The sequence below is a fragment of the Miniopterus natalensis genome, chromosome 10 (genome assembly GCF_054644295.1).
Source record: "Miniopterus natalensis isolate mMinNat1 chromosome 10, mMinNat1.hap1, whole genome shotgun sequence".
In the NCBI taxonomy this organism is placed as follows: domain Eukaryota; kingdom Metazoa; phylum Chordata; class Mammalia; order Chiroptera; family Miniopteridae; genus Miniopterus; species Miniopterus natalensis.
The window spans coordinates 27,056,053-27,068,073 of record NC_142090.1 but is presented as its reverse complement, the minus strand read 5'-3'; the positions used below and the strand labels follow the sequence as shown (position 1 = coordinate 27,068,073).

The following is a 12,021-nucleotide window of genomic DNA, read 5'->3' as shown; positions in this document are numbered from 1 at the left end:
GTGGGGAGGCGGGGGGGGGGGTTAAAAAAAACGCCTATTCATTGTGTAGAAAAATAGTAATGTAGAAAACATAATATTTGTTTTGCAGATGTCCGGTTACTGCTTAATAATGATAATCTTCTCAGGGAAGGAGCAGCCCAGTAAGTATTATATATTATATTAACCTTACAAAAGTGACCTGGAAAAATGTTTTTAAAGTGGTTTTTAAGCACTAATTCCTGAAATAGATATTTGCACATCAAATTCAAATATATATAATTCTGCATGTGTACTAGGCTAGAAGAGAAACATTTTTTATCACAGAGAGACATAAGGACACAATTATAACATGAAATTCTCTACTCATGTGTTTGTCAGTGGCTTAATATACTCAATACTATTTTTTGACTTTTGAGAAGTTGGATATAATTATTTTTAATTAAAACTTTGATTTTGGTTTTTATTTATTTATTTAAATATATCTTTATTGATTTCAGAGAGAGGAAGGGAGAGGGAGAGAGAGATACTCATCAATGATGAGACAGTCATCATTGCTCAGCTGCCTCCTGCATACTCCTGACCGGGAATTGAGCCGCAATCTCCTGAATCCTAGGTTAATGCTCTACCTCTGAGCCACGCCTGGCCGGGCACAACTTTGATTTTTAAAATTGTGACTGCTTTCATTTTCATGCAGGTTTTATTTTTTGTTACATGTTCGTTCCTAATAAGGAATTTTGAGGTTTAGGAGATTTTATTCATCTATAAATACCTAACATAGTACCTGACACAGTTTTACTTATATTTACTTGATTTGTGAGTGATTCAGAGAACTAGGCAATTCTAAATGCCAGTACATCATCTTTGAACTAATGACCAGAATCATGATGTGTCATCACTATCAGGATTTCAAAGAAATGATTGATTCTGTTCCCCAGAGCCACCTTCCATAATAAGGTCGGAAGACCATATTTTAGGCTAACCAATTCCCATTACTCATTAGAAAATGATAAAATTGGCCCTACCCAGTTTAGCTCAGTGATTAGAATGTGGACCCGTGGACTGAAGGGTCCTGGGTTTGATTCTGGCCAAAGACACATACCTCAGTTGCAGGCTCTATCCCCAGCCCTGGTCTGAGTGCATGGGAGAGGTAATCGATTGATGTGTGTCTCTTACATTGAAGTTTCTCTCTCTCTCTCTCTCTCTTTCTCTGTACTTTACATGCCGGAGAGTATTTTGTAACTACCAATAACATTTATCTTTTTACCACTTTTAGGTGTACAGTTCTCTGGCATTAAGTACATTCACATTGATTGTTGTATAATCATTACCACCATCCATCTCCAGAACATCTTTCATTATCCCAAACCAAAACTCTGGACCCATTAAACAATAATTTCTCATTCTCCCCACCCCCATCCCCTAGAAACCACTATTTTTTGTCTCTATGAATTTTGACTTCTCTAGGAACCTCATATAAGTGGAATCATACAGCATTTATCCTTTTGTGACTGGTTCATTCTACTTAACATAATGTCTTCAAGGATTATCCATGTTGTAGGATGTGTCAGAATTTCCTTCTTTTGTGATACTGAATATATATATCATATTTTATTTATTCATCTGTCAATGGAAACTTGGGTTGCTTCCACTCCTGTTAATTATTATATTAAAATGCTTTATAGCTTGGCTGGGCATGGCTCAGCATTTGAGCATTGACCTAGGATCCAGGAGATCACGGTTTGATTCCCAGTCAGAGCACATGCCCGGGTTGCAGGCTCGATCCCCAGCCGGGGGCGTGCAGGAGGCAGTCAATCAATGACGACTCTCTCATCATTGATGTTTCTATCTTTTTCTCCCCCTCTCCCTTCCTCTCTCTGAAATCAATAAAGATGTATTTTTTAAAAAATGCTTTATAGAAATCAGTTTACTTTTATACCTTTGACGTTAGTTATTAGCTTCTGAGTGAAAGCCACTTACTCCTAGTTTTTTAAACCTTAAATTATGTGTATGTTCAAGTAAAATTACCATCTAGCATGTTGACAAAAGTCTTATGAAAGTAAAGAAATGTACAGCATTTTATTAACTTTCAAAGTAAACTTTTCATCTGAGTTCTGTATGTAAATAAATTTGTGGTGGTTTCAGGAAGGTGCAAAAATTAGTAGGTTTAAAAAAAAAAAAATTAGTAGGTTTTTTTTGTTTATTTGTTTTTAAGTTAAGCAAATGAGAAACTTGATTTCTTGAGAAACAAGAGTTTTTTCCCCTGGCAGAATATGGTTTAGTGAAGGTCAGAGAAATATTCATTATTATGTAAGTGGTATGAAGTAGTCATATATTTAATTCAGAAATAATGAAAGTATTGAATTCTATTTGTCCAAAGAAGTATTTATGTGTTGATTATTTTTACATTTACATTAAATAACTTATAGTTCTAAAAAGAAATTGAGTGTGAGTTACATTTCTTTTATTATGAGCCAAATTTCAGGGACAGTTGTGGTCCACATTTCACAAGTATATACATTGAAATGCCTGATATTTTGATTTTTTTTAAATATGTTTTTATTGATTTTTAGAGAGAGGAAGGCATATGGATAGACAGAAACATCGATGAGATAAACATCGATCAACTGCCTCCTGCACGTCCCTTACTGGGGATCAAGCTCACAACCCGGGCATGTGCCGCGACCAGGAATCGAACCAGTGTCCTCTTGGTTCGTGGGTCAACGCTCAATCATTCAGCCATACCAGCCGGGCTCTGGGTTTTTTTGTGTGTGGGTTTTTTTTAAGAAAATGAATCTGTGAGGCAATCAGTAACTGATGATAAAAGATGTTTATAGCTAAACCCAAGGAAAAAGACATTAAAACTTTCAGCAGAAACTTTAGATTTTTCTTGCATGCGGTTATCCTCTCAGTAAATGATTATTAACCCATTGAACAGATTGAGAAAATACTGATTCTTTTTGTTGACTTCAGTAGTATTCTTGGTACAGAATTTCTCAAAGTAAATATTTATTTGAGTTCATTTTGTAGACATCTGATGATAACTGTGAAGTGGCAAAAATATACTTTAAATCAGCAATTTTCAACTATTTTCATCTCATGGCACACGTAAATTATATTTTTTGCCGATCTGACCAAAAAAAAGGTATAGGTTTGATTTACTCACACTGGTTGACCATTATTGTGTTGGTGGCTGTTGTTGTTTTTATTTGACAACCTAAGGGAAAAAAGGTGAGTGCCCCTGACTAAAACACCAGGTATTGCATGTTTTAAAAATTCTTGCAGTCCACTGGTGAAAAATCACTGTCTTAAATTCATTGATTGACTTTGGAATTATATTACTCTGGTTCATGGTGTCCTTTCTGTGAAATAATTTTCAAGCAAAAAATAGTGTTACCTCCATTGTTGTTCACTAAACTTGGTTCAGAATTACTTTTGAAATATCTCCAAACCTGGCTTCACCCTCGAAAGATAATTTATCACCTACCATTGAGTGTGTCCAAAACTACATAAGCTTGGAAAGCATTGTAAAAACATTTAGAATATATCCTAGTGGCAGTTTCATCAGAATAACTGGATAGCCATAGTTTCGTTTCTTCTTCGATTGCATTTTCTTATATTGAATTTCTTTTATACAAGTACATCTCTTTCCCACATATATGTACTACTTTTCCTTCTTTCGTCCACCTTTAACCTGTTGCTTTAACTCTTTTAAATATTTTTTTCTTTCTACCTTTTTGTAAGGGGAAAAAACATGGCTATTATTTCTTAAGAGTGGTTCTAATTGGACATCTTTACTAAATGACACAAATTCAGTATATTTTATAGTAAAATTAAACATACTGAAAAATTGATATTCTCAATTCTAGCACACTTTGAAATATCCTTTATTCAGAAATAGCCTTTATTCAACAGACATGAATGCCAAACTTCACTGTGATGATGAGATGGAATCAGACATGTTCAATATCAGACCAAATGAAATAAGATATTGTCATAATAGAGGTATAACAAAGGTTTTTGGACCCCAAAGGAAGAAATTTTTAATTTTTATTTAGAGTTAGTTTTTGATCTGAGTTTAAATAATGAATAGGATTTGAATAGTAAATAAGGGAAATGATGTGGCTAAACTGAGGGTGAAAAGTATAAAATGTGATTGGTGAATGACTAATAGTAAAGGGTGTAAAAATCTAAATACAGGAGCAGGTGACTTAAATATGGATGATTGGGCCTGACCTGGTGTGGCTCAGCGGTTGAGCATCAACCTAGGATCCAGATCCTGGTTCGATTCTCGGCCCTGGCACATGGCCAGGTTGCGGGCTCGATCCCCAGTCAGGGGCATGCAAGAGGCAGCTGATCAATGACTCTCTCATCATTGATGTTTCTCTCTCTCTCCCCGTCTCCTTTCCTCTCTCTAAAATCAATAAAGATATATATATTAATAAATAATTAATAAATAAATAAATAAATAAATAAATAAATAATAAGATTGGGCTACAAAACTGCAAGGACAGAGAAATCATTGTTTCACTGTGTTGAGTAGAGTGCTTTACATCTTAATATGTGCATAGGTGAAGGGTTGGGTGAGTGGATGATGAGTAGGAGTCAGTTTTCTGAACTGGAAGGGACCTTGGAAGTCATTTAGTACAAACCCTTCTTTTTATAGATGAGGTAAATGGGGCCCATATTAGCTAGTAACAGGTTTTGAACAAAATATAGATACTTTATGTTCTGACTCCTAAGTTAGTGAGTACTTAATTAGTTTCTGGCTGTACTATGTAATTGTCACCTATTTAACTTGCTTTGAGCATTTCATTGCAGGCTCGATCCGCAGCACTGATTGGGGCACATTCAGGAGGCAACCAGTTGATGAGTCTCTTACACATCGATGTTTCTCTCGCTGACTCACTCTCTCTCTCCCTTCCACTCTCTCTGAAATGCAGTGGAAAAAATATCCTCAGATGAGGGAGAAAAAATCCTAGGTGATATAGCCTCCTTACACACTTAGGTTATATGGTATAGCCTGTTATTCCTAGGCTACAAACCTGTACAGCATGTTATTACACAAAACAACACAAGACTAAATCAAGCACAAGAGAAAATGATGCAATAAAGAGACGTGATAAAAGAGATGTATGAGGCTGCTGGCATAACACGGCATACAGTTTTACAGCAAACTTTTTTATTTTTTTATTTTTAATTCTCACCTGAGGATATTTTTTCCATTGCTTTTCAGAGAGAGTAGAAGGGAGAGAGGGAGAAAGAGAGAAACATCAGTGTGAGAGAGACACATCGGTTGGTTGCTTCCCACACGCACTCCGGCCTGGGCTGGCGATGGAGCCTGCAACTGGAGGTACATGCCCTTGGCCGGAATCAAACCCTGGACCCTCAGTCTGTGGGCCGACATTCTAACCACTGAGCCAAACTGGCTGGGGCTGCAGCAAACTTTTTATAAGTAGAAAGAGTACACTGTAAAATAATTAAAAATATAGAATCGTAAGTACATAAATGAGTAACAGTTGTTTATTATCATTATAAAGTATGTACTGTACTTTACATAAACACGTTATGCTTTTATAAGAGTAGAGAGCAATAGGTTTGTTTTACACCAGCATTACCGCACTTGCGCTATGACTTCACTAGGCAATAGGAAATTTTCAGCTCCATTATAATATGGGACCATCATCATATATATGCCTCAGCATTGACCAAAACATCCTTACACGGTGCATGATTGTACTTTTTGGGGGGTTTTATCTTAAACATACTTTTGTGATAAATTCATTTAAGGATTATTAAGTGCTTGGCTGTGTTGAGGCTGTGTTGTCAAATTTCCCAAGAAAATTCGAGTTTTAATGAATTACGAAAATCAGAAGTGAATAGATACTTCTTTCATGCATTTCTATATTTACCCCCATCTTTGAACATGCAGTGTCAGGAATTTGACAGCTGGTAATTTAATTCTACTTTGCTAGTTTTACATTTACTAGTCTCTTGTTAACTCATCAGTATTGCTTTGGTCAACCAAACATTCCTTTCTAGAGGAGACTCAGTAGCTAATACTAAAAATTCAGTGGATGTCTTGCCATCTAGAGTAATCTGAAAAGCTTCCAAGTAGACTAGATTAGATACAATATCTTTTTTCTTAAGTGAAAGAAACTTCTCATGTTATAGATTTAATAAAAAATACAGCATGATCTTTATATATTTTGTAGATAATTATTTGTACTACTAGAGTTTTTCCTATAACTGTATTATATAACTATATAATATATTATTCATATGAGAGTAGAAAGAGGCTTTATTCTTGAATCTATCTCATCACCATTTTCTAGTTAAGACTCTGCTGTTCTGGCTGTAGTTGCTTCACTGCCCAATTTGTTATGTACGATGCTGCCAAATTAATCTTTTTCAGAAGTAGTTGTAGGTTCTCCTCCCTCAGAGAACATCTGTGATATTCTTTGCCTCTCAAATCATTCCATCATTCAATTCAGTAACTATAACTGAACACCTGCTGTGTATCAGGCATTGAGCTCGGTGCTGTCTGTGATGTTGGACCTAATCTATCGTGTGTTTTGCTCATTCTGGTCCCTCTAATTGAAATTATTCTTTTTTTCCCCATCCTTCCAATTTCTATAAGACCAGAGAGCCTACCCACTATTTCCAGGCCTTTTTTCAGTATCACATCCATTATGAAATCACCCCTAGTGCTCTTTTCTTCTTATAATTGCTTCAGCAGAATCTAATTTTTAAAAATATGTATTCTCCATGGTGCTTTATTGATCATTCTCTTATGTACTTTCAATTAGTCTTACATTTATATTTATCCTATTATCTCTCCTATTCAACTGTAAGCCCTTTGATCATGGGATCAGTCTGATTACTCTGCTCTCTCACAGCGCCTACTTTGTGCTCTGGTATGTTATATACTAAATACATGCCTGAATAATTGGATATGTGTCTTATAGAAGGGTTAACCTTTATTTCCGGGGTTGTGAACGAAAAGACTAATTATATTAAGTAATTTAATTTTCTTTTGCTAAACATTGAAAGCTAGCTCTCATTCATCAGTTTTAAAAATATAAGATCAGTAATGGAGAGTTACAATTTTATTTCACTTGCCATGTGACTTATTGACAGGTGAATTGTCTGACTCTGATTTTTTAAAGGTTATTAAATAAGTAATTTTAAGTAATTGGCCTTTTTCTTTTTTAGTGCATTTGCACAGTATAATTTGGACCAGTTTACTCCAGTAAAAATTGAAGGTTATGAAGATCAGGTATGTTTCATATAAACGTGGGATCTGGCTGTTTATTTACAGTGGTTAATATTATTCTGCAAGAATTGTGAAGTGATATAAAAAAGTATTCTAAGATTTTAGAAAATAATTGCTCTAAATCTACTTTCTTATTTTTTATAGGAAAAAAGTTAATCCTGTATTAATCCAAAATTTAGAATATATATTAGTAATATTTATACATAATTTGGTTGCTCTGGAATTCAGGTTCCTCATGTGAGTAGCTTAGCATTTAGTAATTATTAAATCTTTTTCCCCAGTGTGCAAGTTAGAATTGCCAAGCTAAGAAAAGCCACAAAAGGTCACTAGCATTCTTATTTTTTATTTTTTTGGTTTAGAGTTATTAATAACTGAATCATGATTGTATTCATTCATATCGTGTTTATGTGAAGCACAGTTTATATAAAACAATATGAAGAAAGAACTGGTAGATGGAACACAAGAGAGTGGTAACAATTCTTAATGGCTAATTATATCAAAGCTTTTCTTATGAGACTTTTGTTTTTGAGGGTGTGTGTTTTTTTAATTTAATTTTTCCCATCACCATTTATCCTTTCTATGCCCTCTTCTACCTCCACTCACACCCCCACCCCTGCAATCACTACACTGTTGTCCATGCCGGTGAGTTCTCTCTCTTTTTTTTTCTTTTTAACTCAGTCCTTCCGCCCCACCCAACAATAGCACCCCCCCTCCCCCAGCGGTCTGCCTGCTCTCTAGGGGGTTGTTTTATTTTGTTTTTACATTATAAACTGCTCTATTTAATACCTCTGTACCCTCTGGCACATTGACTATTGTTTTTTCAAGATAAATCACTAGAAGATTTGCTGGGTCCACGTGTAATGCATCTTTTTAAAATATTGGATAGCCTGGCCAGAATAGCTCAGCGGTTGAGCATTGACCTCTGATCCAGGAGATCGAGGTTCAATTCCTGGTCAGGGCACATGCCTGGGTTGTGGGCTTGATCCCCAGTGGGGATGTGCAGGAGGCAGATGATCAGTGACTCTCATTGATCTTTCTATCCCTCTCTCCCTCTCCCTTCCTCTCTCTGAAATCAATAAAGACATATTTTTTAAATAAATAAATATAAAATGTTGGATAGCTCCCAAACTCGTTTTATGAACCTAGCATAATTTTAATATTTAAATCTAATAAAGATAAAACAAAGCAAACTCTACAGTAATTTCACATATGACTAGATTTAAACATTTTAAATAGCTATTAACAAATAGAATCCAGGAATATATCAAAAGAGTAATATACCAAGACTAAATAGAATTTATTACTGGAATGTAAGGGCGGTTTCATGTAAGGCAATATATTGGTTTCCTCCCACCCCCACCCCATGGTCCCCGATTTAGCCTCCTGGCTATGATAAGTTTGCAATCTCAGTTCTGCATCTTAAACCTCTTTACCACATCATAAGCTTTGTGAAAGTAAAGTCTGTGTACTTGAACTCTTTGTCACACACTCTGATTATTTGTTGTTAATTCAGAATTTTCCAGCCCTTGGAAGGCACATATTTCTAGAGCCTGCATGGGTTTACAATTCCCAAAAGTGCTTATAACCCTGCCTTAGAAGATACTTTTTATTTTTTTTCAACACTCATATTTGCCGAGTGCATTATAAGACATAACAATTTGGTTTAAATGTTTTGTACACTAGAGCCAAGACTTAAAAGAATTCCATAAGGTGAATTTAAGATAAGTATACAAAACTCATTAGCTATCCTCTATTGTAGCAAGTAAGTACTTTAAATTAGCAATGTTTGGAGGGAGTGGAATTCTATTTTAAATAGTGTTGAAATTACATATTAACCTAGGAAAAACCTTGACAAGAAAGAAATAGGATTATGAAGAAAATGGTGGTTGTCTTCTTGAAACACATAAAACAGGATCTGAACAATGGAAAGGCACACCACATTTCATTTTGAGATAAAAAGTTAAATTATTTAAAAATTAAAATATGAATTTAATTCAGTTTGATTACAATCCTGATAGGTTTTTAATTGGTCAGAATTTTTATAAGGTTTATGTGAAAAAATACATGCTTGAAAAAATATAAGATGAAAAGTAAGAATTGCTTTACTAGATAGCACAAGAGCCTTTACAATCAATATAAAGTTAAATCAGGGTGGTATTGTATAGAGTAGACACATCAGTAGAGCAGCATATAGAACCAGGATTTAGTCCCAAAATATATGAAAATTTTTATACGTGACAGAGTTATAATTTTTTCATATAAAATTATATGTATAATTTTGGCACAGCTGCTTTCTATCAAGAAAAAGTTAAGTTGAACCTCTGTCTCATAAAATATATAGAAATAAATTTTATGTGGATTAAAAATTTGTAAATTGGCGCTGACCGGGTAGGTGGCTCACTTGGTTGGAGTGTTGTCACATACACTAAAAGGCTGCAGGTTCAATTCCCAATCAGGGCACATACCTAGGTTTCAGGTTCAATCCCTGGTTGGGGCACATACAGGAAGAAACAGATCACTGTTTCTCTCTCTTTCTCACCCTCCCCTCATCCACTTTCCTCTCTCTAAAAAAATCAATAAACACATCCTCTGGTGAGGATTTTTTAAAAATTTTTTTTTAATTTGTAAGATGACTAAAATTTTAGAAACTTGTACAAAATAGGGATAGGGGAGACCATCTTAAATAAGACTAGAATTCCAGGAACTATAAAAGAAAAGATGGACATTTTTGCCAATAGTAATTATTTTAACTGTAAAATGAAACTAATACCTTAAAGCACTCCTATAAATTAATAAGGAAAGAAAAATACTAAAGGATATTTGCTCACAGACGAACAAATGGCCCACTAAATATCAAAAGCTATCTAGAGCTGTCAGGAGTCAAAGAAATAAAGTAATGAGATATATTTTATACCCATCAGACTGAAAAAAAGAACCGTATTCCTATTGATTGTGATAATGTGAAGGGAAACATCTCATATATTATTCATAAAAATGTGGTTTTTAAATCATTTTTTGGAAAACAACCTTTAACTCTGTCCCACTGCTGGGGATCTATCCAAGAGAAATAGAAGCATCCAATGGGAAAAAAACCATCAATATGTTAAAATATATGTACAATAATACTTATTTCAACATTTTTAATGTTCCCTCACTTCCCCCAAAAAAGAGATAGCCTGGAAATAAAGAGATGGCCCATCAATAGTAGAATGGCAGAATAAATTGTTATATCCACATCATGGGATATTATGCAGCTATTAAAAAGAATGGTGAGAGTATACCAGTTGACTTTGAAGAATTTCCATAAGGTATTGATAATGAAAAAAGCCAAGTGCAGAAAAATGTGTGCATGCATTTTTTTTTCTATTAATATAAAACAATGACCACAAAAGCAAAATCTGTATGCATGTATATGTATATATAGATGTGTATATACTTATTTCGGTAGGAGTGTATGACTGAAAGAAATTTAAGGTACATTCTGTTTTCATGATTTACATGAGAGAGATGAGGAATTCCTGACATAGATAAGGAATCAAAAATTGGGAGAGTTACAAGGGAAGGAAAAGGGAAATTTTTAAAATAAAGTGCAGAATGTCTAATTTATGCATATGTAATATAAATGTACATAAGTGAATAAAATGCATTTCAAAAAATTCAGAAGTCAGTTGAAAATGACTGTCAGTGATTAGCATCTAAGAACAAGAGGGAGGCACTTCACAGTGGATGAGGTTGTGGCCCATTAGTATTGTAGGACACACTAAAGAGTCTCACTGGATTAAAACCATTCTTGTAAATATGCTCATCGAAGGTTAGTTATTATCACTTCTTAGATTTAAGGAACTGGATACTGATAAATAGTAAGCTGTTCATGGTTCTCAAAAGAACCTGACTCCAACAATGTATTAGAAGATACATTTTTTTTACTGGGAGCTGGAAGTTATATTAGATCAGATCCACAGGTCCAAGATGAATGAGAGTAGCCTCATTGTCTTTATAGTCTACTCACTTGAAGTATTATAGTGGTGCCATATAGTTAAACCAGTTGTTTGAAGTAGATTTCTTTTATAGTTTTAAGGAAAAAGCTTAAGTGAATGTATATTAATATATATCAGTACTTAAATGCTTACTTTTTTCCCCCAAAAATTTATTGTATCATTGAAGGTATTGATAACAGAACATGGTGATGTGGGAAATGGAAAGTTTTTGGATCCAAAAAACAGAATCTGTTTCAAATTTGATCACTTAAGAAAGGAAGCAACTGATCCAAGACCATATGAAGCAGAGAATGCAATTGAATCATGGAGAACTTCAGTAGAAACTGCTCTGCGAGCTTATGTAAAAGAACATTATCCGAACGGAGTCTGCACTGTAAGTCATCAGTGAAAGTCACCTTTTTCTTTTGTCTTCTAAAAATGTTTTTATGATCTCCTGAAATTTATAGTAACTTACAGAACTGACGTTTTATAATTTGCCATTCTTTTTTTTCCTGAAGTAAAAATTTTCAAGAATGTTTACTATTCTTTTTTTCCCCCCCAAGAAATTCTAAATAGTAAATATATTATGATGGCCCAGAATGGAAAAATGCTGTACCTTGAATTAAATTCAAGTAGGAATTCTCATATATTGATTAGGGGAGCATGATTATGATGAGATTCTTTAATCTCAAGTTCATGACTCATCTCAATAAAGTTACTAGATCTTCGAACAAATAAAATTATTTGGAAGTTGAATTATGTCCTTCTGTCTTTAAAATAAATTTCCTATGT

The 12,021-nt window shown here is 34.3% G+C and overlaps 1 protein-coding gene across 1 annotated transcript in view; it reads left to right on the top strand.

Annotated features, from left to right (window-relative positions):
* CAPZA2 (capping actin protein of muscle Z-line subunit alpha 2) overlaps positions 1–12,021 on the top strand; it is a 58,488-nt gene that overhangs the window by 32,661 nt on the left and 13,806 nt on the right. The window contains exons 3-5 of the mRNA XM_016201631.2: positions 89–140; positions 7,192–7,255; positions 11,417–11,623. Of these exons, the coding sequence (XP_016057117.1) occupies positions 89–140; positions 7,192–7,255; positions 11,417–11,623 (323 nt within the window). The remainder of the gene's footprint in view (positions 1–88; positions 141–7,191; positions 7,256–11,416; positions 11,624–12,021) is intronic.